The 27,185-nt window shown below is 41.0% G+C and overlaps 1 protein-coding gene across 1 annotated transcript in view; it reads right to left on the reverse strand.

Moving 5' to 3' along the window:
• PIGU (phosphatidylinositol glycan anchor biosynthesis class U) overlaps window positions 1–27,185 on the reverse strand; it is a 591,944-nt gene that overhangs the window by 185,563 nt on the left and 379,196 nt on the right. Inside the window, exon 7 of the mRNA XM_044090281.1 lies at window positions 14,987–15,084. Within this exon, the coding sequence (XP_043946216.1) occupies window positions 14,987–15,084 (98 nt within the window). The remainder of the gene's footprint in view (window positions 1–14,986; window positions 15,085–27,185) is intronic.

A 27,185-nucleotide genomic window follows, 5' to 3' on the forward strand; every position in this document is an offset into this window, starting at 1 on the left:
TCAGAATTAATGATGCACATAATATGCAGAAAAGAAAAATAAGAGGAAAAGAATGATGTGCTTTTCTACAGTGTGAAATGATATTCCTGCATGCATTTTCAAAGATGCCATGATCCCTGCAATTACACAATACATTTGCTCCTCTCTTTATGTATATAAAGGTGTGTGAAATTGGATTTCAGCTTAATGTCTGATCAACAGAACGGAGGCTCAAGGTGAGCAGCACATCCACAAACTATCCAGTGGTGTTAGCATTGGAATGTGAATTTAAGTGTCTTTTGAGAGGCTAGAAACTACAACCTACTGATCTAGCATCAAAGGCAGGTGTGCAAACTGCTCAGCCACTCAATACTATCTACTAAACAATTCACTTGGATGTGGTTCTTTTTGTAGGAGGGAGGTGAGGGAGCAACTGACTCCAGTCTCATTTACTGTTTACAAGTTTTATTTAGTTCTCACTTGCTCTTCTCAATTCTATCATTACAATACATTATACCACCTAAGTACTGTCGTTATATCCTAAGACTGCAGCTTCCTTTCATCATATCAATCATTCCCTATAAAAAACACTGGAAGAGCAGTGGCCTGTTTCAGATGGAAGATGGAAATTATTTTTACTATGAAAGGGTGGTTAGTCCTGAAACCTAGCATGCCCTTATGGAAAGGATCACACTACTTTTTGGCAATGCAAGCCTTGCAAGTTACCAATCTGCATGGTAGAGGTAAAGTTAAAGATTTCAGATCTGTGCACGAAGCTTTCAGGTCATAACTCAACTCCAAGGGCTGTGTGGTGGGGTATATCCTAATTGTAAAACTAATGACTTAAAGACATTCAAGTCTCCCTTTTGAATGCAGTACAAGTTGTGAGTTTTGAGTGGGTCAAATGTAACCCCTCAGACCACGATTTACATCAGTAGTATTTGCAAATATCAGCTTTGATGAGTGCAATTAGACTGTCAGAAAAAGACCAGAAGTAAGGCTAAGCTGTGTTAGTATGTGGAACAACAGGAAGGAACAATTACTATGGCACCCAAAGTATAATGCTTGGACTATAAATTTGAACTGAAAACTATATAAATGTTATTTTTTTTTTCTTTAACTGAATCTTAGTTCAAGATGAACTTATTGAGGGTGCCAAAACTAATTTGGCAAAATTACAATTGTTCTGATGTTTCTGTTGAGGAGAATAATGATGTTAGTTGGGGACGAGAGTCTGAGAATCTGTGAAAGGACAACAAAATTGCAGCTGCTTCATACAATGGAGGTGGCACTAGCTTAAGAAGGAAGTGTGGGGATGCAGTACAAGCAGAGTGTAGTATAGGATGTTAATGAAGTGGGGTTACTTTGGTAGAAATAGATTCTCAGACGTCAGCCACATGAGCTGAAAGCTTTGGGCCGAGACTGGTGGACTGCAAAAGTTTTTTCAGGACTTTTAATTTTAATTGGTCAGCTGCACTTAAATGTTTGACTTTTTTAATGTGTGAAATGTCATGTATGTTGTAAATCACTGGAAGGCAAATTTGGCAAAGGAAGAGGGAAGTAATGCAGCAAGACAATCATGGGATCCTGGCAGAGGATCAGGAAATAAGGTTTCTTAAACTGTTTCCTTCATTGTGGATGGGCATGTCAAACGAAGCATGGAAATCAGTAGAAGCAGACAGAAGAGGTATAAAGGGATTGAGATGAGGGGTGAGTAGTATGAAAGAATGGCAGTGGAAGGGGGCATGAGGGTAGTAATGTCAGGATGAGGGGAGACGGTGGAACAGCAAGGTTAGTGTAGTTAAGCAGCTGAAATACAAAACAACTGAGGAAAGTCTGCAGCAAGTAAGTATAGTAGAGAGAAGGGGAAGGCAGTACATAATAGGAACAGGTTCATGGAAATAGCTGGTGGAGACTATGGAATAGCTATTGGTGAGCAGGAGGGTGATGGAGTGTTGCTAAATCCGCCTTTCCACTGGTTGGGGTTATGCTACCCGGACCTAGTGAATCCAGGTAGTGTATGGAGGTAAGGCTGAAGGGAGGAGAGAAAACAAAGTAGAAGCACTGAAGTACTGCAAGGATTCCTGAAAGTAAGAAGATATGTGCTTCAAGAGGTAAAAACAAAAGTAGGTAGAAGAACTGAAAGCAGTTGCAATGACAGATAAAAAGTGTTGGAAGAAAGACAGTACAATCAATGCCATCTGAATGAGCAGCAGCAGGAAGGGCAGTTGTAGGGATGGATACTTATGAAGATGGGAGTGAAGCAGGCTGATACAAAAAAAGCCAAATAGGGAAGATTTGCAAGGGAGGACAACGGTGGATTGGGGGAAAACAGGAGAATAGAAGTGTAATGGGGTGGGCATGCATAGGTAAAGGTGAACAGGAAGCTAGTTTGAAAGTTAAAGGAAGCACTTGAGGGTGTCAGACAAAGACAAGGTAGCAACTACCAGTGCATCCTGGGGTTTGGGACAGTGACTGGTAAAGTACTGCACACAAGAGTTTCAACCTACTTCTAATGGGGGGGATGCAAGCCACAGCTGAGGAAGTCTATGCCATCTGAGGGTTGCATAGGTGTATAGAGGGAGTTGGGGGCAAACTGCTTGGTACTACAATGTTGGAGAACTGAATAATTCAATAAATAGTATGCACTGTGTGAAGGACAGAATGAGCAGGGAGCAAGCAGGGACATTCATTTCACAAAATGTAGCTCAATGAGATGGAGATAAAGATATGAAGGAGTTATTATGAATATGCAGAGGAGTGCTGTTTAAAAGACGGAGGCAAGGGGAGTAGTCATTCTCTGTAAGAGGGTAGCTTGTGTCTTGACAATTGTTTTCTGCCAGATTTACTTGACTCACAAGAAGTGAAATTTTACTTTTGACAGATGCTCTGTGGTAATACTTCTGTACAGCGAGTGTGCTTACAAGTATATGGCAAATAACTTCTAATGTTACTGAATAAAAGGCTTAATTTTCTACAAGTGAAGTAAATCATTACAACAGAGACAGTATTTTCAGTAACTGTGTGTGCTCGAAACTGTTTACTTAGCCATTGTATTAGTAGGCTCAGATACTGTAGATTATAGACTTGTTAGAGATTTACTTGTGTAGAGCATTTATTGTTAGAATATTATTTCTTTGCTGCTCACTTTATTGCATTTTTTTTAGAAATGACTATTTATTAGTGTGTACATTTCCTCACCTATTGGTTTAGAATGCGTTATACCACTTAATTGGTATCAGTATCCCTCTAAATATGCAACTGCATTAATCTGTTGAATGTAATAACTGACAACTTGTCTTAATTTTCACATTATCTCAAACTGAGGTATTTATCTGTGTATAGATTACCTAGTTTTTTTCTTTTCTTTCCACTCCTCTGTTATCAGCTTTGTTTTTTTTTTTTTGCATTTTTTTTTACTTAACAGTTGCTGTATTTTGTATTAATATTGATTATTTTTCTTCCCAGCTTTTCCTTTTAATTCTACTTTCCCTGGATCCCCACCAAGCCAAGTTCGATCTATTGGCCTGCAGTGCACTTTAACAGAACCAGGCAACCTTGGAATGAGTGTTATTTTCAAAATATACAAAAAGTATGTTTTATCCCCCAGACAAAATTAATTGCTAGCCTTGTTTAATTTCTATTTTTAAGTAAAGCACTCCATCGCACACGTTAGTTTGCCCATCCCCATACTGTACTTCCTAACAGCAGTCTCCCTTTGCAAGCTGTTTCAACTATTTGAAAGCCCTGCTGTTTTTCTAGTGTTACTAAACCCTTTCTCCTATAACTTGTGGTCTTTCTAAATCCCACATACTCCTGGTTGCAAGTGTTTATTTTATTTCAAAAGAAAGGTATGCAAAACAAGTAAGTCCACAGTACCTATGGATTTTCTTATTGTTTCAGAACATTAGCTGCCCCCCCATTCTGTACTTCTAACTGCAATCTGTCTTTAGATGCTGTACTATTTTTATGCTCTGCTGTTTCTCTACTTCTACTAAACTTTTTCTCTTATAAATTCTTGTCTTCCTAATTTCCACATAACTCCTTGGTAAAATTGGCTTATTTTATTTCAATAAGACAGGTATGCAAAACAAGCAAGTCAGAGTACCTACTGCCTTTTCTTATTGTTTCTGTAGACTTGCATATCTGTGAAATCAGGGCCAGCCCTTTTCATCATACTATTGCTATCCACCACTTTTCTGGTCTATTATGATCCTCCCCCTCCCCACAAGAACAATTGCAGCCTAACAGGGCCAGCCCTTTTCATTATAACCTATAAACCTACTGATAGTATTCCTTCATCTGTTGCCCGCTACGCTCTCCTCCCTTCCCCCAATTCCCACCCACCCCCAGTGGTCCTACCTTTATTACAAACAGTAACCCCTCCCACCCTTCAACCTATACGATCACTACACCTATACTTCCTCCTACAACTTCTCACTACTATCCCTCCTACTCAGCTAATATGTACAAGCACACCATACCTATACTCACTGCATGAACACTGCTTGCATACATCACACATCTTACCAAACCTCCACCATTCCTGCACTCAACCACTACCACTGTTCCACCACACACACCATCACTCATATCCCACCTCTACTCTACTACTCTCTCATCAGGTCAACAACCTTCCCAATACACCCTCTATATAGACTACAGACCACAATACCTAAACTAAAAACAACCCCACAACCTAACATAATCCTACCACCATACCTATTGCCCACAGAACACAATCAAAAAACTTCCCTTATAAGTAAGCATATACAGAAATTGATAAAATTAATAATCTCATCCATACCCAACCTAGCTCTCAGTGGAGACATCCATCCTAATCCTGGTCCCTCTATCTCCAACTCCTCCCCTCATAATCAGACTACAAACCACATCTCACAAATCACAGCCAATAGAAAGCCAACCGACCTCCTTCTGATAAGCCTAGAAATTAGAAGTATATGCAACAAGGTGCATGAATTCCATGCCACCATAGACTTCTACTCCCCTGGTGTAGTGATCCTTACAGAAACATGGTTAAAACCACACATTACTAATGAGCAAATCCTCCCTACTGGTTACAATATACTAAGAGCAGACCGACTAAACAAAAAAGGGAGGTGGTATAGCTATAATATTTAAACAGCATCTAGACATTCAGATCTTAAAGTTAGCAGTCCCCAAATAGGCAAGCAAGAAATAATATATACCAACCTTAAAATAAACCAAAATAAAACCCTAAACATAATAGGTTGCTACTTCCCACCTGGCCGCAACATCCCTCCACTTGAAAACCTCCTCAGCTGGACTACTCACCACCTACCCCAAGAAACGTTAATTCTAGGAGACTTCAACACTGACTGGCAATCCTGCTCTAGCAACCACCCAACCCATCATGTAAATCTTCATGGCTTTACCCAACTAGTCCAGTTACCTACTAGGATAAATAACTCCAACAAACACACTACCCTTGATTGGATACTAGTCAATAAGAGCCCCCAGTCATATATAGCAGGCTGCTTATCAGACAGCCTCAGTGATCACTCCCCAACCTTCTTACTAAGAAAACACCTTTATAAAGCAAAACCCATCATCTACCGTCAAATACACAAAAAAACTAACTTCAACCCTCTCTCATTCAGCTCATCCCTAAAAGACTGTAACTGGCAACCTCTAAAATACCTCAAACTAGATGATGCAGTTGACTACTTTAATAAAACATTCCTAAGCATCCTTAATTACCATGCCCCATAAGACGTTTCAGAACTAGAGCCCAACAATCCTTATGGCTACAAAAAAACACGGTCTGAAATGAAAAACAGGGATAAAGTGTGGGACAACTGGCGCAAAACCAAAACACCCTCTATTAGGCAAAAATTCCTAGAACTAAGCAACAGAACCAAAAAGTTTATAAAACAGGACAAACTCCAATACTACCAAGTCTGCCCTTACCTCCTCCCAACATAACCCCAAACAATTCTGGTCCTCAATAAACTCCATCCTCCACCCAGGTAAAGTAAGTACACCCACTCCTAACTTAACTCACTCCTCTGAAAATATTGCTACCTCTTTCAACATTCACTTCACACAAACCGTACTATCACTAGCTAGACAACACAACCCCCCCAATAAACCCACACCATCAGCTAGAACTAACAATCTCCCAACTAGCTTCTGTTTCTCTCCTGTTCCTACCTCCAAAATAAAACTACTAACTAAACTTAAAATCACCAGATTAGCAGCAGACAACCTCCCAGGTGAATACATTCAACTTGCAGCTGACGCTCTAGCCTACCCCGTATCACTCTTGATTAACAGATCTCTGTCAGAAAGTTATGTTCCTACACTATGGAAAGTCTCACACATAATTCCCCTACACAAAGGAGGCCCCTCCACAGATCTAACCAATTATCACCCCATAGCTATTCTCTCGCCACTCTCCAAAATACTAGAGAGATGCATTCATTCTCAAGTCTCAGATCACCTCCTTGCTAACAACCTCCTCTCCAACACACAACCTGGTTTCCGACCTAACCATAGCACCACCACCGCCTTACTCTCTTTCTCTAACACTATCCTACAAAATAAAAATGCAGGTTATCGCTCCTCAGCTACCTTCCTAGACCTCTCTAAAGCTTTCGACATGGTCTCACACAAGCAACTTATCTCTTTTCTCAATAACCTATCCTTCTCTCAACCAGTCATCAACTGGTTTCAGAGTTACCTATCTGACCGCCAACAAGCAGTTGTTTGGCAGGACAACCTATCCCCCCCCCCAACTACCAGTCTCCATAGGAGTTCCCCAAGGGTCCATCCTGGGACCCCTACTCTTCTCTATTTTCACCAATAATCTAGCCTCAGCCACAACACATGGCACCCTCATACAATACGCAGATGACTCAACCATCATCCGCACAGCCCACTCCCTACCAGAACTGCAAAAAGTCACACAGGAAGCATTTTCTTCTATTGAAACTTGGTTATCCGATGCCCAACTAATACTCAACCCAAACAAAACAAAATTACTAATCTTCCAACCCACCAAACTTACCCTAGACAGTTCTCACTTTAACATCACAGCAAAAGACAACACCACCATCCATCCTACAAAACACACCAAATTACTAGGAGTAGAAATAGACAATAAACTGAACGTTGACATTCACATTTCCATGACCATTAAAAAAGTGCACAAAAAACTAGGAGCATTATATATAGAAATCAGCAACTACTTACCAAAGCAGCTAAAATTTTGGTAGAAAATTCTCATCTTATCTCTACCCTACTCTACGCCTCTCCAGTATTTACTAACCTTAGACAATGTGATCTAAATAAGCTCGAAACCTGCTACAACAAAATCGCCAAATTCGCCACGGGGCTTCCTACCTTACTCACCACTGTCTCTCAATAGAAGAACTGGGCTGGCTAGAGCTCCCCCACCTCCTTCAATGGTACCAACTCACACTCGCCCACAAACTAATAAACCAACCACTAAAAGTCCCATCCCTCCAGAATCTACTCCAACCCTACATAACCACAAAACCACTAAGATCCAGCCACAAAAACCTCCTACAGGTCACAAGAGCCAATAACTCTGCTGGAGAAGCATTATTCTCCTGCACTATAGCCAAAGTCTGGAACTCCCTCCCATCCTCAATTACCTCTGTAACTTCTTGCACCCACTTTAATTCCTTACTAAAATCACACTTCAAAACTTGCCAGAAATGCCCTTGCAACCTCCCCTCTAATACCATCCACTCCCCCCACCCACTACCTCTCCCAGCCCCCTATCAACAACCTACTCTTAGCAAGTTTGGCTACTCATGTTCCGAGGCTACCTACCACATAATATTAACTTCTTGTAGCAACAACTACTAATGGCTGTTATGTACCTCAAAAACAGATTGTATCAATTGTTCACTGATGAATCTCAACTACATTTGTAACCATGTTTAGTATATGTCACGAACAAAACTGCAGCTACGAACCAAAACTAAATCACAAAAACACCTTCAATGACTGAAGAAACGTCAAACTGGCACGAAGTAATAGTTCAAAAGCTTTAATTGCATAAAAATCACAGCAAAACTGAATCAAGCGCTTTCACCTGACTAATATCAGGCTTTATCAAGATACAAAAAAGCTAAAACCACCATTCTTATATATCATTAGATGCAGTCACATGATAGTTAATTGTGAATAATTAATTAATAATTACTCTCATTAAAAACTTTTTTTTAAAAAGACATTACATAGTAAATACATACCTTAGAAATGCCATTAATTAAATATACCATATAAAGTATTTGACTAAAACTGAATGTAACCACAAATTAATTTAATTTAAAATGTATTGTCATAAAAAATATGTTGTAATAATAAATATGTTATAATAAATATATACCAACATTATTATAATTTTGCTCTTCTCATCCTAAGAATACTTTTAATACTAATATTGTCATTAAGACCAGGGGGTTTTGAAGCATCTAACCTTAATTGCCAAAATAGTTCTCTACATTCGAGAAATGTTTCCCAATCACCCCCTCTTTGGTCTTGCAAAACTTGCTCCAAGACCAAAAACTTTAACTGCATGTTAGGGCACTGGGTAAAATGCTTGTAAAAGGCATTAGTGTCTTTCTTTTTAGTTACCTCATATAGGTGTTCATAGATCCTACGTCTTAGGGGTCTTTCAGTCTTCCCTACATAAAAACTGTAGCGTTGTGTACAGACCCCTAAATATACTACTCCTCTAGTTCCACAATTAAAATTACCCCTTGGATGATACCTAAAATTTCTTGAGTGAATATGCCAATTACTATCATTTAAAATAAAATGACACTGGCTGCAGGCTCCACATTTAAATGTACCCAACCTTGAAATAGATGTCTGGTTCCTAATACGATTTTTACCTTCATATAAACCTTTTAAATTTGTGTCCCTTCTTTTCACAAAACTAGGCTCTGGAGGTATCACATTACGCATATCTTCCTCAAGTGTCAGTACTGGCCAATATTTTAACACAGCTGATTCTAAATATTCAGCATCCTTAGTAAATGTGTAAATAAATGTGCTATTTGACTCAAATTTGCCTTCCTGTACCGTTTTCTCTACTGTCTGCTGTCCAATGCCCAATAATGGGTAATATTTAAATTCCCTATTAGTAGTTACCTCTGAAGCCAATTTGTTGATCAAATTTGTTGGATAACCTCTCTCTGCAAAAAACCTTTTTAGTGTATCAACCTCTCTAAGGAACAATTCATCTGTACTGGACATTCTAGATGCCCGAATGAATTGTCCTTTTATTATTCCTTTTTTCTGATGGAAAGGATGGCCACTTTCAAAATGCAAGTAAGAATTTGAGAAAGTGGCTTTCCTATAAATCTCAGATTGAAAGAAGTTATTAGCATAGTCTTTATGGAGTGTAACATCCAGGTAATTAAGCTTATCGTTACTGACATTATGTGTAAAAGAAAGAAAATGTGTGGACATGTTAATATATGTCATAAATTCCTCAAATTTATTTAAACTACCATCCCACAAAATACAAATGTCATCCAAAAAGCGTTTATAATGAATAATGTATTTAGCCCAATCAGTTGTGAAAATAAATTTGTTCTCCCAATAATGTAAAACAATGTTTGCATATGCTGAGGCAAGGAGTACCCATCGCCACCCCTTTCTTTGTTTGAATATTTCTCCATTAAAGTAAAAAAGTTGTTCAAGAACAATTTCCATAAATTCTACTAATAACATCACTGTGTTAGCTCCCAAACCAGATTGTGTGGCCAATACCTCATTGAACCATTCTAAACCAGTGTGATGTGGGATGCTTGGAAATAACTCCACAATGTCGATGGTTACCATTAAACAAGTGGGTTTGTAGAGACCCCTTTCAATGCCTTTAAGAAATTCCCATGAGTCTCTACAAACATGCTTTAAGGAAGTTACAAACTTTTTTACAGTTTGGTCAATAAATTTTCCCAGTGGTTCCGTAATGCTACCAGCACCAGAAACTATTGGCCTAAACTTCAAAGGGTCTAACCCTTTATGAACCTTAGGTATTCCAAATATAACTGGGGTCTTGGGCTTATCCACATATAAATAGTTATACAACTTTTCGTTAATTGCACCTTGCATTAAATGATCAAATAACACAAATTTTGGAATAAGATATATTTAGTTCATTTCTAGAAAATATCTCATACTGCTGGGGGTCCTGCAACATGTTGTAAATGTAAGTTTCATAAACCCAATTATACATCAACACTACCCCCCACCTTTCTCCGGTTTCATGACTCTAACCCCTTCATTCTTTAAAAAATCTATTACCTGGTGCATTTTAAAGTCTAAATTCACAGGTGGAAGAAATGTATTAAATGAAAATTGTTTCCTTAAATCTGCCTCCACCATTTCCTCGAAACTTTTTAAAGTGGGGTGAATGGGGGGGTTTATAGTGCTAGTTCTGACAAGCTGTTCATTTGCCGGTTCTTGCCCTTTAAATTGTAGTAAGAGGTTTAGACGTCTCACAAACAACTTCAGATCTATTATTGTGTTCGGTAAATTTAATGAACGCAAAGGAACAAACTGAAAACCTTTTGTGAATAACTCAAAAAAGTCCATATTCACATCAATGTCAGTAAAATTGTAAAGAGTAAAATTGTTTTTAGTTGTAGTTTTGTAGTTACATTCAGTTGTATCTGACAATGAACTATAAGATTCAATACTAGCTTCAAAAACCGTGTCATTTAACAGTGTAGTCTGTTCCAACATTGTGAGTAGTACATTATATTCCTCCCCTTCAACATGCCCTGGGGAATTAAAGGGTTCAATGTTATTTTCAAAACCAGTATCATTTATCTGCGTGGCCTGCTTCACTCTTGTTGGTAATGTGTTGTACTTCTCCCCCTCGGTCTGCCCTGGGGAACATGAAAACCCTGGTGTATGTTTCTGTTCTTTTTTTGAGCTAAACGTTCACTTCTTCTAGGTGGATCCATAACAGGGTCAACCTCATTGTCAATAAATACTGGTTTATCAGACATATCTGTAATATAACCTGTGTTCATCCTACCCTTGCCAGGAATCGGATAGGCCAACCCATCCCTATATTCAGCCATATCCCGCTCTAACTTTCTTATTTTACGATTAATAACCTTTATACAATGTTGGTCAACCTCATTAAAAATCCCATCATATTCCTTCTTTACACTCAAAAAGTTTTTCTTTTTAACCATAGAATCATTTAAACCATTTACTTCAGTAAGTAAATCACTAGCTTTAAGCTCGTAATCTTTAATCATGAGGTCAAGGACCTCTAGGCCAGTTCTGTCAAACAGTTTCACCAAATTTAAGTATAAATCAGTTCCTGGTAATGCGCTGTTTGGAAATTTGAAATTTAGTATATGTCACCATATTTTAAAATTGTACTATGTTCTACAGCTGTTTTACATCTGTTTTCTTCTTGTCTTGCGTCCTTAACTGGACTAATGTCTATATTTAAATGCTATGTTTTTTAACTGCATAATGCAAATAATACTTAATGTGGAGCTTTTCTCCCAGGGCCTCCACTGAAAACGGACCTGTGTCCAGTCAGACTCTCCTGGTCAACAAATATAAATAAATAAATAAATAAATAAATAAATAACAGAGTCAAAATAAGTGTAAATCTTACCACAAACCACCCACTTCCATTTGATATACAGTGATTAACAAAACACATGCATCAGAATACTGGTCAAGCAGCATTCACCTAGCACTTTTGCTAATGACCTATTTTAATGTCATATGCCTGATTTTGTAAATGGTCTAAGAATTGCTAGTACAGAATCAAAGCACTGCAGTAAGCCTGTCCAGTAAGGTCTCACACGTACAATAAAGAACCAGTCAGTTAGCTGCAATACATATCAGTTTAAATGAATGAAAGTGAAGCTCTACAGGCAGATCAGATTGCCAAGAAATCTGGTGACCTAAATTTATTTCAATGTAGTCAGCAATTTTGGCAAGGGTCAGTCAGACTTCTGTCCAGCCAGTTCTTCTATCCAACATCTTATTTGTGTTCGATGCTTCTGTATACAACAAGATTTGCGCTGGATAGTGACTAAAGCTTTTTGTACTGACAACTCTGGAGGGGAGGGGGATACAAGGATATACGGTGTGAAAAAAGAGAAGAGGAGAGATGACTAAGTACAATACATAGGTCTGGATGGGAGATGCCAGTATGGCAATCTTCCTGTAAGCTAAGCAGAGATTAGTTAAGGAAATGAATTTACTGGCTCTACTTCGACGAAGCAAAAAGACAAAGACAGGAAGACAGTGAAATGTCGGGATATTAATGGTGCTAAACCACTGTTGCACAAAAACTTTACAAGACAAGACTATCATTGAGGATGTCAAAGACAGAAACAGAAGGTGGCAGAGAAGGGAGAGCTGGTGGATTTATAGATGATATGGAATGAAAACATGTTTTTCATACTGTTGTGTACTGGCTCTACCATATGAGATGTCCCTTTCCTCAGAGCTCTTCCTGCAATGGCAGCCCTCCAGTGTAATCCACTATGCTGTGAGGATCTCCTTTCTGGGAGAACTCTACACCGGGAAGGGCCCAATGTCCCAGTGAAGATTCTAAGTGGGGAAGGGGGGAGATCTGCCATACAACTATGAATGGGAGGGGTCAGGTAAAAAGCCAGCAGACTCTGGCTTCACATTGGGATTTTCTCTTCTAAGCCCAACCCCTCCAAAGATGTGCTGGGCATATGCCATAATAAAGGGGGGCATATGCATGATAAGTGATATGCAATATTATAACTAGGGGAAATGCCACCACATGAACAGCCAGTCCCTTTACACTACAGCTTCAGGTTACTGGAACAGTAACAGTCTCACCACTTGTGCCTCATCAGAGTGCCCCCAGCATGCTTCTGCACCCCTCCCCCACCAGAGGAGGTAAGCAGGCTCCACCTCATAGGTTCATAGGTAGGTACTAGGCTATCTGCCCGAGGGCATTTACAAGACCAGCCAGAGTGTGTCGGCTCATTCATCTTCTTTCTGTGCCAGCTCCAGCTTGTGCCCAAACCACTAACAGATCTCAGCTCACCTGGTTGTAGTTGTGGCATTATCTCTTTATGGCAGGGTTTTGTATGAAAGGCAAAAGATTTTACACACAATAAGGATAAAAGGAAATGAGCTAGCTGACTGCATTGATTTTTAAAAGAAAGGTGGGAGGATGGGCTCGGTGATAGGAGTAAGTGTAACAAAGAACTGCATATTCGATCATAAGCATCTGCTTACAGAGCTAAAACTTAGTACGGGAGAACCATGCAGCATGGAGCTGCAGTCTGGAAAAGTGAAAAGAAAGTAGGATGTCAAGGGGCTGAAAGAAATGTTTGGAAAAGAGATACAGGAGACGAGGAATAGCTGGAAGTACATGGATAATGTGAATTCAGAAAATGATTATGAAAAATTATGGATCATAAAGGGATTCATAAAGAACAGAAGACTGATTAGATAAGATAGAACTTGAAAGACTAGAAAACAAAGTAGCCTGTTACTACATTTAGGGGACTGGGTGGAAGATAAGAAAAAGGAAATGATAAAGTGAACAGATGAATCTATGGCAGAGGTTTGTGAAAATGTACACATAAAGGAAGGTGGGGAATGGGGGAAGGTGAAAATAGGAATACGTGGAATTTAAGTAAAATAAAGGTTTGAATTGATGCTGCAAAGGATGTGGAAGTCATGGCAGGGGTACTGTTTAAGGGGATGGAAGATGGGGAAGATACAAGGAATTAGCAGCCCATATTCTTGTTCTCCATGAAAGCAAATATCTTTGTGATGGTCTTTACAGGGAGGCCACAAGGGCACAGAAAAAGCAATAATAGAACCAGAAGTTGGGATTTACAAAAAGGAGGTTTTATTTGCATTACTGGAAGTTAGTAATGGGGACTTATTGACGAGACTGAATGGTCACAGTAAAAGGTGTGGCTTCCTTGTTGTTCAACATGAAAAAGGAATTTGATATAGCTGAACACAGTTTTATGCACATGGTTCTAAAAGAGGTGAACATTGGAAATCATTTTAATCAGGAAGTTTAGGCACAATGTTTGGATGCATTGAAATGCATGCTGTATACTGGAAGAAGAAGAAATATGGGAGGGAACTATTCTAAAAGCAGCAACTTGGTCTCTTGTGCATAATTTTAAAAAGCACTATAAACTAGATTCCTTTTCCAGGTCTAGGACAGGCACTGAAAGGACCGTTCTCCAGGGGATCCTGGACTCTCATCCTTCTGCCTCCCAGTCAGTTTAAGCTATGGTTGTTTACCCATATAGCTAAGGCTACAGCAGCATTGATTGGTATGATGAATACTGCACAGTGGTATAATTAAACTTATCACAGTAGATATTAGAATGATCACTGCTGCAGTATCTATCCCCCCCATCCCTTTATCTCTGTATGCTTATGTTGCCAGAGTGAGAACTACTTTCCTACCTTTGACTTTTTCAGGGCTCTAACCTTTCTCTCCGGTTGGCACGAAAGCTTTGAAGGGCTTGCTGCCCAAACCACTCTTTCTTCAGTTCTGCTGAAGCTGATTAACAGTTTTAATACATGGAATCTTTGAAAGCTGGCTGCCTGTTACATCCTGTGCAGGATATAACCCAAAAAGCTAAGGCTACTTCAGATGTGATTAAGTGATGAACATCGTCTTTCAAAATTCATTACTGCTGCAGTTACGCATGAAATGACAGCAGCAGTATAATGTTGGTGCTGTCACACAGACTTAGCACATGAACTTAGCAAAATGTTTAAATAAATTAAAAAATGTATTTTGTATTCCTGTCTCATTCTTTTACATCATACATTATTTTACTCTTTCTTTCTTTTTTTTTGCATTAGTCAAAAAGTCAATGAGGCCCAGTGAATCAAGTTTGATATGAAACTGACCACTTGAAACTTAGATCGCTGTAAACAGTGGTGTTCTCAAAGTTAATATATTATGAAGCAAATTTACCTGCAGAAGATACAGTAATGTTGGCGCAAACAATGTAAGTGGATAAAGTGACTGATACGTCGCCAAGGCCAGAAATATTGCACTAAGAAAGGCACTACCTACAAAAAAGAAAAACACTCATTGTAGCAAAATTTTTAAAACATGGCAATATTTTCGTGAATATTGTAACCTTAATGAAAAACCAGAAACTCCCATTCAAGAAATGATCTGCATTACTACACTACACATGCAACCGTATTACACATCGATATCCTGCTAGCAGGTTAAGATTACATGACCTGCCCTGTACATCCATCACTCTTAAAAAGTACAATAATGTGAAATGTCCTTAACATCTAAAGTTATTGATTTTACCAACAATCCACCGCTGTAAATAGCACAAGTAACAAAAAACTGAAGGTAATGCTACTCAATGCCAGAAGTCTAAACCTCAAAATGCATGCACTCGAGTCATTCCTCAGTATGGAGAAAATCGATATATATGTGCAGTAACGCTGTCGCCTCACAGTAAGACACTGTCCGGTTCGATTTTCAGCTACAGCGTCTTCTGCGTGGAGACATGCGTGAATGGGCGTACCTTCGTTGAAGGCTGTGCGGCAGAGCTGGCAACTCGGTACGTAAAAATCAACTGCCAATCATTAGCGGACCAGAGTTCCGCTGTGGTGACCCCTAACCGGGAAAAGCCGAAAGACACAACATGTGCAGTAACAGAAACCTGGTTTAAGGCACCAGAGAGTACCCCAGCACTACCAGGCTACAACTCATACCATACATTTCGGCCACAGAACCCAGACCGAAATACAAAAGGCCGGGGCGTATCCATATTCATCAAGGATAACCACACCTCCAGGTTAGTGTCACAGCACAATGCTTCAGAGATCATCCACGTGCAACTAACAATGGGCAAAACTGCAATTCAAATTGTAGCTTGCTACAGATCACCCACCATGTCCCAGGACCCCCATTCCGTGTTTCTGGAAACACTGGGAAACATAAAGGTCCTACAAAACACCCTAATATTGGGTGATTTCAGTTACCCAAACATTAAGTGGGAGAACTACTCAAGTACTAACTCCCTTGCCCAACATTTCCTAGAATTTATAAACTCAAACGCCCTGGATCAACTGGTCAACACTCCCACCAGAGGTGACAACATATTGGACCTGGTCATCACCAACATGGGCGACCGGTGTTCCACACCGGAGGTCAACCCCTCGCTGGTTAGATCTGGCCATAAACAAATCACTCTGGATATCCACATTCCGCCCCCACCCCCGGTCAAGGAAACCACAGTGAAAAACTTTTCAAAAGCAAACTTCACGTTAGTTAAGACCAAGGTGGAATGTTTCAAAGCACCCATGCTAAAGGATAACGCTGTACAAGCTGCAAAATCCTTTACTAATGCATTCTATGGGCACCTACAAGAATGCATGGATCGTGCTATCCCAAGCAAAACCAAGACTCACTTCTCCAAGAAAATTAAACCGGTGGACCCCTGCCATAAACAAGCTATACAACAGAAGGCGGAAACTAGTATAGAAAAGAATAAAATCCCAAGAAGGTAAGACATCCCTGATCAGTATCAGCAAGAAACTACGATCCCTCATAAAATCATCCAAGGCTAGCTTCAAAAGAAAAATTGCCAAGGACTCCAAAGATAACCACAAGGCATTCTTTAGCTATGTCAAAAATCTTAAGTGGCAATGCTCAGATCTGCTCAGAGTTATTGCAGAATGGCACAAAATACACTGAACCGACAGATATTGCCAACAATCTGGCAGACAGGTTCAGAGCAAAATTCACCCCCCCTCTCACCCCCAAAAGGGCCCATAACCATTCCAGAAGAATGTAGAGTCCCTGAAATCACAAACACTCAGGTTAAAACAGCCCTCTCCAAAGCCAAAAACACAGCATCAATGGGACCGGACAGTGTCCCAGGCTGCATCCTACACAAGCTCAAAGACGAACTAACCCCTCACCTAAACACACTGTTCAAACTCAGCCTCTCCACAGGCTACATACCCATAGAGTGGTGCACAGCAACAACGGTTATTCCACACCACAAAGGTGGAGCCACAACAGACCCCGGGAACTATCACCCTATAAGCCTGACTAGCTTGGTCTGCAAGGCTATGGAGCGCATCATCATGGAACTCATTAACAGAGACATTGGGAACCTCCAAACACTGGACCCTACCCAGTTCGGCTTTGTTAAGGGCAGATCATGCCTCCTAAACCTGGTGGACTTCTTTGAGACAGTTACCAAGGCTACAGACGAGGGAAAGGTGGTACACACAGCCTAGCTAGAACTCGCAAAGGCCTTTGACACCATTCCCCATTCTGGTATTATAGACAAGCTCACCAGCCTGAACATAAACCCCTACGTCACAAGATGGGTTGCCAACTGGCTCACAGACAGAACCCACATGGTGAGAGTTGCGGGAGCTAGGTCCGACTCTAAATCGGTTACAAGTGGCATTCCCCAGGGCTCAGTCCTAGGACCCCTCCTGTTTGGCATACACTTCTCAGAGGTACAGGCAAGCACAGGAGGACTATGGCTGACCAAGTTCGCAGACGACTGCAAACTAGGGGCTATAATTAACTCTCCGACTGACACAGACATCCTCCAACAGGGTCTCACTGATACGAATACCTGGTGTCAAAATCATGGCCTCAAGCTAAATGCCAAAAAGTGCATAGTCATCCCCTTTGGAAAAAAACAAAGTACCCACAAACTACCACATAGGTGGCAGTCCCCTAAATACGGAAGATGTAATAAGGGATTTGGGGACCCAAGTAGATAGTAGTCTCTCCTTTGATAATCACATTGCCAAAGTGGTTAGAAAATACTTCTATGTGGCCCACTTAATCACAAAAGCGCTCGCATCCAGATCAAAAGAGGTCATTGTGCCCCTCTACTCACCACTCATCAGACCCATCATAGAGTAAAACGCCCCATTTGGGATGTACCTTACAAGACACCTGCAACAGCTGGAAAGACCACAGAAGTACCTCACCAAGACGATCACTGGCCTCAAACAGGTGCCCTATGCAGCTTGACTGAAGAAACTCCAACTGTACTCGGTTGCATACTGCCTACTCAGAGGTGATCTCTGCCTGACATACAAGGCCATGTCCAACCCAGAATTGATGGACATGCTCCACCTAAAGAAAACCATATCCCCTTGAGCCACACGCTCTAGGGATCTAAACCTCACCACAACAATAAACAGAGCATGCTGGAGAGAGAGATTCCTGTCCCAGGGACTTCCCATGCTTTGGAACAAGATTCCAATCTACATTAGGCAGAGCTCCTCGCTAAAACTCTTCAAGAGAAACCTTGACAAGTGGATGGGAAACAGAAAGTTTACCCCGGGGATCACTTCAGTAGCTCTGCTGGACAAAGGCACAGGGAACTAATCTAAGGGGACGGCGAAAACCAACACATTCTGGCTAGGCTTATAAATGCCTTTGGGCAGATAGCCTAGTACCTACCTATGAACCTATAATTAACATGCTACGTTTGCATGATTTTTTGATACTCTGCTTTAAAAGTCTAAGTGTATTTTTTCAGAAATCTAAAGCTGCTTTTTACATACACTTGGTAGTTTAAAAAGGCAGGAACCACTAACAATGTTTTGACTGTGACATTACCAGTGATTTGACTGACCATAAACTGGGACTTAGTTCAAAGGTAATTTGAGCTACAACTGGTTTAAGTTCAAAGTCAGAAATTATGTCTCCTTAGTGTCTGAGATTCTGGGGGATTCCAAAATGAGTTCAATCTTGGGGTAAGATGTCACCCCAAACATTTACGTTGTGTCCAGTTCCAAGCTCAATACTTTAGTAATCTTCAAGTCACACAGGCTAATGTGGATTAATGGAGCCCTACACCTGATTCCATAATGGGAACTGGAGTTGCTATGCTTCAGCATTTAAAATGCTTACAATGGCACTGACTTTCAGTGTAAAAACTGCTACATAACAGCATAACCCACTGATGTCAATGAGTTGCTGCACTGTAGTGAATGTTCCACCTGTATGCAGCACTTGGTACTGCAGAAAGAACATGGCAAGAAACCCAAATGCCAACAGTTTTGCAGGTTTAGCTCCCATATACAAGTAGAACTCTTTAGCAGGACCATGGAAGCTTGGGTGGTAGGAGGTTAAAGATCTCAAGCAGTCATGGTAAATGTTTTACAGATGTGTTTACATTTCAGTGACTGGGATTGTATAAACTGCAACATCAGTGTTTTTGGGATGCTCTTCACTAGTGCACCCCCACATCATACACCTCCTGTCATATCAAACATGAGAAACGGTGGTATGACACAACTTTAACCTGTCATGCATGCATTCTCACTGCCAGCATACAGGTGGTATCACTGTACCACACAGCTTTGGCAATTTGCATTCCCTCCTGCATATCAGCACTAGGGCAGCAGGAAGGCTAAATTCCTGCAGTTCCAGTGCTGAAATGCATGTTGAGCTGTGTCATCTGCCAGTTGCCAATCAACTCAGCAGCTGGTTACACGGTGGGCTCTACATTTGTAAGTGTGAAGGGAGAAGTGTATGAGAAATACAAATGTTTAATGAATATTCTATTTTGAAGTTCACTTAATTATGAAGTGGATCTCTAATAGTTTTAGTCTGCTTTTGATGAATTATTTACTGCTAACATAAAAGTGCTAGACTGGCCAGTATAGACAGTTATGTTATGGAGGTTTCAAGATGGCAGCTATCTGGTGAACGCCTTAACGGCGTGGCTCTGCAGAAAATAAAAAAACAAAACAAAACAAAAAAACAATGTAAGCCATGAAATTAAGGTCCGAAAAACTTTTTTTCAATAAATAAAACACCCGCGACCATAACAACGCCTTCAATGGAGAATTAAACCAAGTATCCTGGAAAATATGAAACAAATTTCATTTGAGACACACACTGCAAGTACTAACATGAGATAACGGCCTGATGCAGCGGTCCAAGTTAGAATGGAAAATAAAAAGGGCAGACCGAGCTAACCAAAGCAACAAATGAAATCCATGAAAAATAAAATAAAAAAGGAGCTCTAAAAAGCTTTTCAAGGATAATTATTACACCAGCGACCAAGCAACACCTCTAGTGAAGAGCTAAACCGAGTATCCTATAAAAGGTGAAATTTTTCCCTAAGAATACCACACAATAACAAACATGAGATAATGGCCTGATGCAGCAGGAATGGAAAATAAAAAGGCAGACCGAGCTAAACAAAGTGACAAACAAAAATCATGAAAGATAAAATACAAAAAAGAAGCTATAAAGAGCTTTTTATTGATAAATAATACACCTAAGACCAAGTGACGCCTCTTGTGAAGAGCTAAACTGAGCATCCTGTAAAGGGTGAAACAAACTTTTTCTCTAAGAATACTGTGCAAGAATGAACATGAAATAACGGCCTGATACAGCAGATTAAAAAGGATAAGAATTAAGAAAGACCGAATGAGCCAAAATGAACAGCAAAGCTGAAATAATGGAAGTACAAACAAAACCAAACACTCACAAGTGGTTACATCTGAAAAAGAAACCATAACCAAAAGACAGAGAAAGTACAGTTTTGTACCTACCAAAAATGTAGATGTTCGAGTGTAAACACTGCTGCAGTCATTACACTTGGGTTATCCTGCCGTCAGGCGGTTCCCCAGTCGGCCTGAGTTCCAAAGTCTTGATCCGGCGTCGGTTGCTGTCGCCTCCTCCCTGACGTCAGTGCGACAGGGGTATATAAGATGCAGCCGACGCCATTTTCTTCAGTTTTTCTTGCCCCAGATGTCAGGTGCCCCCAAATAGGTAGACAATTCAAATTGCAAGTAAAGTATAGAAAAGAAAAGCAAACCACCATTTTCAGTTACCAGCAAATACTCCCCATAGGCAGTAAAGGGTAGTAGACCTAGGTACGTACCAGAAAGTAAGAGGGGAAGGAGGGAGGGTAACCTGGACTGCAGCAGTGTTTACATTCGAACATCTACATTTATGGTAGGTACAAAACTGTACTATGTTCATCGTGTTACACTGCTGCAGTCATTACACTTGGGTGGAATCCCAAAGCTGACGTAGGGAGGTTGGTTCTATAAGGCATTAGGGATGGCTATAAGGCCCTGCAGCACAGCAGTGGCGAAGCCAGCTCTGGATTTGGAGTATAAAGGCAAATGGTAATGCTTGGTGAAGGTATGCACAGAACTCCAAGTTGCTGCTTCCAAAATATCCTTGGTAGGTACTCCTCTGAGGTAGGCAGTTGAAGTGGCTGTTGCCCTGGTGGAGTGAGATCTAATGCTGCTAGGTACAGGTTCCCATGGCGAGTATCACAGAAATGTATACAATGTTCTATCCATTTTGAAATAGTTTGTTTTGAAATGGCTTTTCCCTGTGCTCCTGCAGCATTTGCCACCAATAATTGCTCAGATTTTCTGAAAGCTTTGGTTTTGTCCAAGTAGAAGCGTAACTGCCTGTGAATGTCCAAAGAATGTAGTAGTCTCTCCCCTTTGTTCTGTGGTTTTGGGTAAAAAGTTGGCAAGTGAATAGTTTGGTTTAGAGCCACACTTGACACCACCTTTGGCATAAACGTAGGGTTAGTTCTTAAAGACACCCTGTCCTGGTGGAAAATGAGGAAAGGTTCCACTGCCATTAGTGCCTGCAATTCTGAAACTCTTTGTGCTGATGTTATTGCCAGTAGCAGAGCAGTTTTCCAAGAGATGTATTTTAATTCTGCTGTGTTAGCTGGCTCAAAAGGAGGTAAAGTTAATTTTTCCAAAACAAAGTTGAGGTACCAAGTTGGTGTAGGTGCTCTACGGGGCGGTCTTATGTTTTTAGCCCCTCTGAGGTACTGTTTGAGCAAAGGATTAGAAAAAATTGGTGGATCCGTGTTGTAATGAGCAGAAATGGCTGAGGCATGGATCTTGATGGATGAGAAGGAGAGGCCCTTATCCAGCATCTCAGTTAAATATTGAAGTATCTGAGGAATGTTTGGGACAAGAGGGTCAAGGCTGTGGGCTTGGTTCCAGGCACAGAATCTCTTCCATTTATCCGAGTAGGCTTTCCTGGTGTTAGACCTTCTGGCCTCCAGAATGACATCCATAACAGCTTTGGAGAGAGGCATTGCTTGCTTGACTAAGGAATTTTCCATGCAGCTAGGTTTAAAGTCTTTAGCTGGCTGTGAAGTATCTGATTGTTGTGCTGTGTCAGCAACTGTGGGATTTGAGGCAAAATCCAGGGTGGTTCCTGTGCTAAGTTCTTTAAGATTAGGTACCAGTGCTGGTGTGGCCAGTGTGGTGCAATCAAGATCATCTTTGGCTCTTCTTGCCTGGCTTTTATGAGTACCTTTGGAAGGAGAGGTAAAGGAGGGAAAGCGTATACTTGCAGGTTTTCCAGCTGAATGAGAGGGCATCCACTTTCCATGCTTGTGGATGGTAACTCCTTGTGCAGAATTTCTGTAACTGGCAGTTCATTGGGGATGCAAACAGATCTATGTCCGGACTCCACCATTTTTGTGCTATCATGCTGAATATTTGTGGATTCAATTCCCATTCGTGGGGGTCCATGATGTTTCTGCTTAGGTCGTCTGCCAGTGTGTTTTTCTCTCCTGGCAGGAATTGTGCTTGCAGATGAACTTGGTAGTCTAGAGCTGTGTTCCATAAGGTCATGGCTTGTCTGCAGGGGGGGTAGGAGTGAGTGCCCCCTTGCTTGTTTATGTACCACATAACTGTGGTGTTGTCTGTCTTTAGTAGTAGTTGTCCTGGATGCAGCAGGTCCTTGAAAGCTATAAGTGCATTTTGTACAGCTAACATCTCTTTTTGATTGATGTGGAGATGTCTTTGCTCTGTGGGCCACTCGCCCTGAATACATTTTCCTGCCATGTGTGCTCCCCAGGCGTAATCTGATGCCTCTGTTGTCAGTGTTTGCCTGTCTGTGGGTTGAGTAAAAGGCTGTCCCCTTGTTGAGGTGACAAGCTTGAGCCCACCATCGAAACTCCTGTTGAAGGCAAGGAATTAGTGGTATAACCGTTTCCAAACTTTGACAGTGTTGAGACCATACACTTTTTAGGTACCATTGTAGTTTCCTCATATGCAGTCTGGCATATGGAATTAGTAGTATGCAAGATGCCATGTAGCCCAAGGCCTGCAGAGTTTTTCTTGCAGGGAGTTGTGTCTTTGTTGCCATCAATTGAAAGTATTGAGTCAGTTGTCCTTGCTTGTCTGGCGTGAGATAAGCCATCTAGGCCGTTGTGTTCAAGCTGGCACCAAGGAATATTATCTGTTGTGAGGGCACTAGTTTTGATTTCTTTTCGTTTACTGTGTACCCCAGGCAACTTAATAACTTTTTTAGATGCTTTAGAAGAATGTCCTTGCTCTCTGCTTGAATCAGGCAGTCGTCCAGGTATGGATAAATTTGAATTCCTTTTTGCCTGCAAAATGCAATTACTGGTGCCAGGCACTTTGTGAAGACCCTGGGCGCAGTTGATAAGCCAAAGGGCAGTGCAGAGAACTGATAGTGCATTGAACCAGCTAGAAATCTGAGCTATCTTCTGCAGTTTTGTCTGATAGGGACATGCAGGTATGCCTCCTTGAGATCCAAAGTCACGAGCCAAGCTTTCTTACCCAGCATGGGAAGAAGCTGCTGTAGTGTCAACATTTTGAATTTTGGAACATCCAGGTAAGTGTTTAGAGATGAAAGATCCACAATGGGTCTCCAGGCTTTGTCCTTTCTGGGAACCAGAAAGGGTCTTGAGTAAAATCCTTGTCCTTGCTCCTGTGGTGGTACCTTTTGAATAGCTCTCATGTCCATGAGTGCTGTAATTTGTTTTTGAGCCTCTGCCCATTGATTTGGTGGCAGATTTGGCATTCCTTTTAAACTTGGCAGAGTGTGAAAGTGGAACCTGTAACCTTGAGATACAATGTTGAGAACCCATTTGTCTTTGGTGATGCAATGCCAATTGTGAAAGAAAAGTGCCAGTTTTCCTCCTAAGGGGGCTGCCAAGAGACAGCTGTTTGGCAGCTGTAGTGGGAAGTCATTGAGGCTGCTTTTTATAAGGTTGTGGCCCTTCTTCCCCTTCTTTCTGGCCTGGTGTACCCCATTGTCGAGGCCTGTAAGGGCCTTGTGCCTGACCTCTACCTCTTGGACGTCTATATCTGCTCCTTTGAGGTCTGTCTGTGACTGGAAAGGACCAATTCTTTGTTGGCCAATTTCTGCTAAAACGAGGAGGCTGAACCTGTAAGAAATCCTTCACCGTTTGCATAGATTTTGCCTTATCCTCCATCTTCTTTAATACCTCCTCTGCCTTAACTCCAAACACAACTGCAAAGGTGCATCCAATAATTTTGCCTTAACATGATCTGGAAACGTATGTTCTTTTAACCAAGTATGCCTTCTAATGACAGAGCCTGTAACTGCTGCTCTACAGGAGGCCTCTAAGGAATCAAACCCACATTGCAAAGTATGTTTTCCCACTTGTTCAGCTGCATGCAATACATCCTGCATTTCTTTAAAATTAGGAGGATCTGAATCTGGAAGCATCTTTTGTTTCAACTGAGACATCAAAAATTGCTGATATTTTAGCATGTGAAACTGGCAATTTAAGGATCTCATTGCTAAAGTTGCAGACGTATATACTTTCTTTCCCCATTTGCCTAATGCTCTGGAATCTCTGTCAGAGGGAACTGGGTTTTTTGCTGATGAGGCCTGAATCTCTTTGGGTCCCTGAGAAATAGTTTCAGGGTCAGCAACAGGGCTTTTGTACAGAAATTTGCGAGAGTCAGGGACTCTGTAATATCTATCAGGTTTAACTGGGGCTGGAGGTAAGGAGTCAGGGTTTAAGCTGGATTCAGTGTACACATCATCCACAATATCTAACACTGGCGGAATAGCAAGGGGTCTGTGATGAGGCAATAAAAGGAATCTCTGAGCCTTTTCTTGGATTCTGAGTAATCCTGGCCTTCCCAATGGAAATGCTCCCTCATGGTATGTAAGGTCTCCCCCAAAGGAGTGGTCCTCAGGCGGAGAGGCTGATGGAATTGATTCCTCAGCATCAGAATCCTCATAAGGGGGTAAAGAATATCCTAGGTCTGAGGATGAATTTGAAGAAATGGACACCTGGTCGGAAGATTCATAGTCTGCATCCTGTCTGGGCCTTTTATCAGGAGGGGGATGGGACCCCCTGATCAGGGTGATTAGGTCTTCGGCCATTTTTAGCATTTGTTTCTTAGGCATGGAAGCCTGTCCTGGAGAATGCTGTATCTGTTTCTTTGTTTTTAAGGGGGAGCTTAGACTTAGCAAAGGGTTTAATGGTTAACTGGGTAGGTCTGAAAACACCCTCTGAAGCTGTGGATTGCTTAGCTACTTCATTTCCCTCTGAAGGGTTAGTTTCGGTATGCTGAAAACCTAGAGCGTCCGAAGGCCCAGCCAGCTCCACGTGGGAGTCGGAGGCGGTCTGTGGTTCTGTGGAAGCGGTCGTCAGGGGCTGTGTAGGCACCTCGCTGAAAACCGGAGAACCGGCAACCGGCCTAGAAGAGGCCTCGTCGTCAGTTTTGGGCCTCGGATGCCTGTCCTTGTCTTTGCGCTTTTTATGTATTCCGGTCATCGGAAGTTCCAACAGCATGGTGTAATTGAATTTTCTGCCAAAATAATGTTGGGCAAAATCAAACCGATGTTTAATAGTGCGCTTGTTAAACCTAGCACAAAACCGACAACCAGTGACATCGTGGTCTGGGCCCAGGCATGGAATACAATAGGAGTGGAAATCCTTATGAGGTATTTGCTTCCCACAAGAAATAGTTATTAACTTTTACTGACATTGGTCTGAGGCAAGAAAAAGTTTCCCCAATGGGGTACTTAGCTTTGTAGAAGACTTCAGTTCTGGATTTGGAATGAAAATCTCAGGAGCCAGCCGACCGGCACTTGCGAACTGCTTCTGCTTCGGGCACCGCGCAGCAAGAAAGACTGAAGAAAATGGCGTTGGCTGCATCTTATATACCCCTGTCGCACTGACGTCAGGGAGGAGGAGACAGCAACTGACGCCGGACCAAGACTTTGGAACTCAGGCCGACTGGGGAACCCAAGTGTAATGACTGCAGCAGTGTAACACGATGAACATCCACAAAAACTACAAGAGAACCTTAACCTCTCAACGAAATCAAAAGCACATAAAACACCTAACCTAGATGACCTAAAATCTGCATTATTGCCTCTACAAATAGCCTTTCAAAATTTCTCAAACCAGCTTTCAGAGTTTGGACACACATTAAGTCAAATAGCTTCACGACTAGACATCATGGAGGCAAAAGTAGCCAAAAATGAGTTAAAAATAAACCATATCCAAAAACACAATGAAACAAATGCTAAAAAGATTAACGAGATGCAACAAAAAAATCACCGACTTAGAGGCAAGAATCAGAAGGAACACTATATTAATTTGAGGCATCCCAGAGAAATACAAACAAGCGCAGCTATTAGAAACAATAAAACAAGTCGTGAGATGCCTTTTAGAAAATGAGTCAGAAGCTGCTGAGATGGTGAACGTAACAGCACATCGAGCTCTACGCAAAATACAAAGATTAGATAAACCCAGACAAATTTATGCAAAGTTCCTCAATCACCAAGATATTTACAAAATTCTCATGGCAGTAAAAAAAAAAAAAAAAAAAAAAGAAAAGAAAAAAAAACAAATGGAATAGAAGCAAAATAACATTTGCACAGGACCTACCGTTCCAAATAAAGCAGCAAAGGCAACAACCGTCTCCATTCTGTGCTTATCTAATAGCCAAAGAAAAAAAATTCCAGAGAAAGTATCTAAACACATTAGCCTTCTGATATAAAAATATAAGGAGGTTAAACTGAAACAGCAAAAAAAGCAAAAGCAGTGTTTATGAAAATCTTCAATCAACTGCCAGATGCTAAAACCTGAATAAAATTTCAACAGGTATAATTGGTAAGATTTCTTGTAATGGGACAGTCCTTGAAGTATATAAAAAAGAAATCATGGTACAGATGGGACATTTTGTTCTCCTAACTGAAGGGGGGTAAGTTAAAATCAGAATGATGTGTGTGCCACGTTCAAATACCTTAGAGGACCCTGCTACGTGCATGGTCAATCTTTGAAGGACTGGATCTTGTAACATGCATACAATAAAAGAGAAGAAGGAATAATAAAAATATTTGAAAAAAAAAAGTTCTA

This window comes from Protopterus annectens, chromosome 12.part0, assembly GCF_019279795.1.
Source record: "Protopterus annectens isolate FY-2018-M chromosome 12.part0, PAN1.0, whole genome shotgun sequence".
In the NCBI taxonomy this organism is placed as follows: domain Eukaryota; kingdom Metazoa; phylum Chordata; order Ceratodontiformes; family Protopteridae; genus Protopterus; species Protopterus annectens.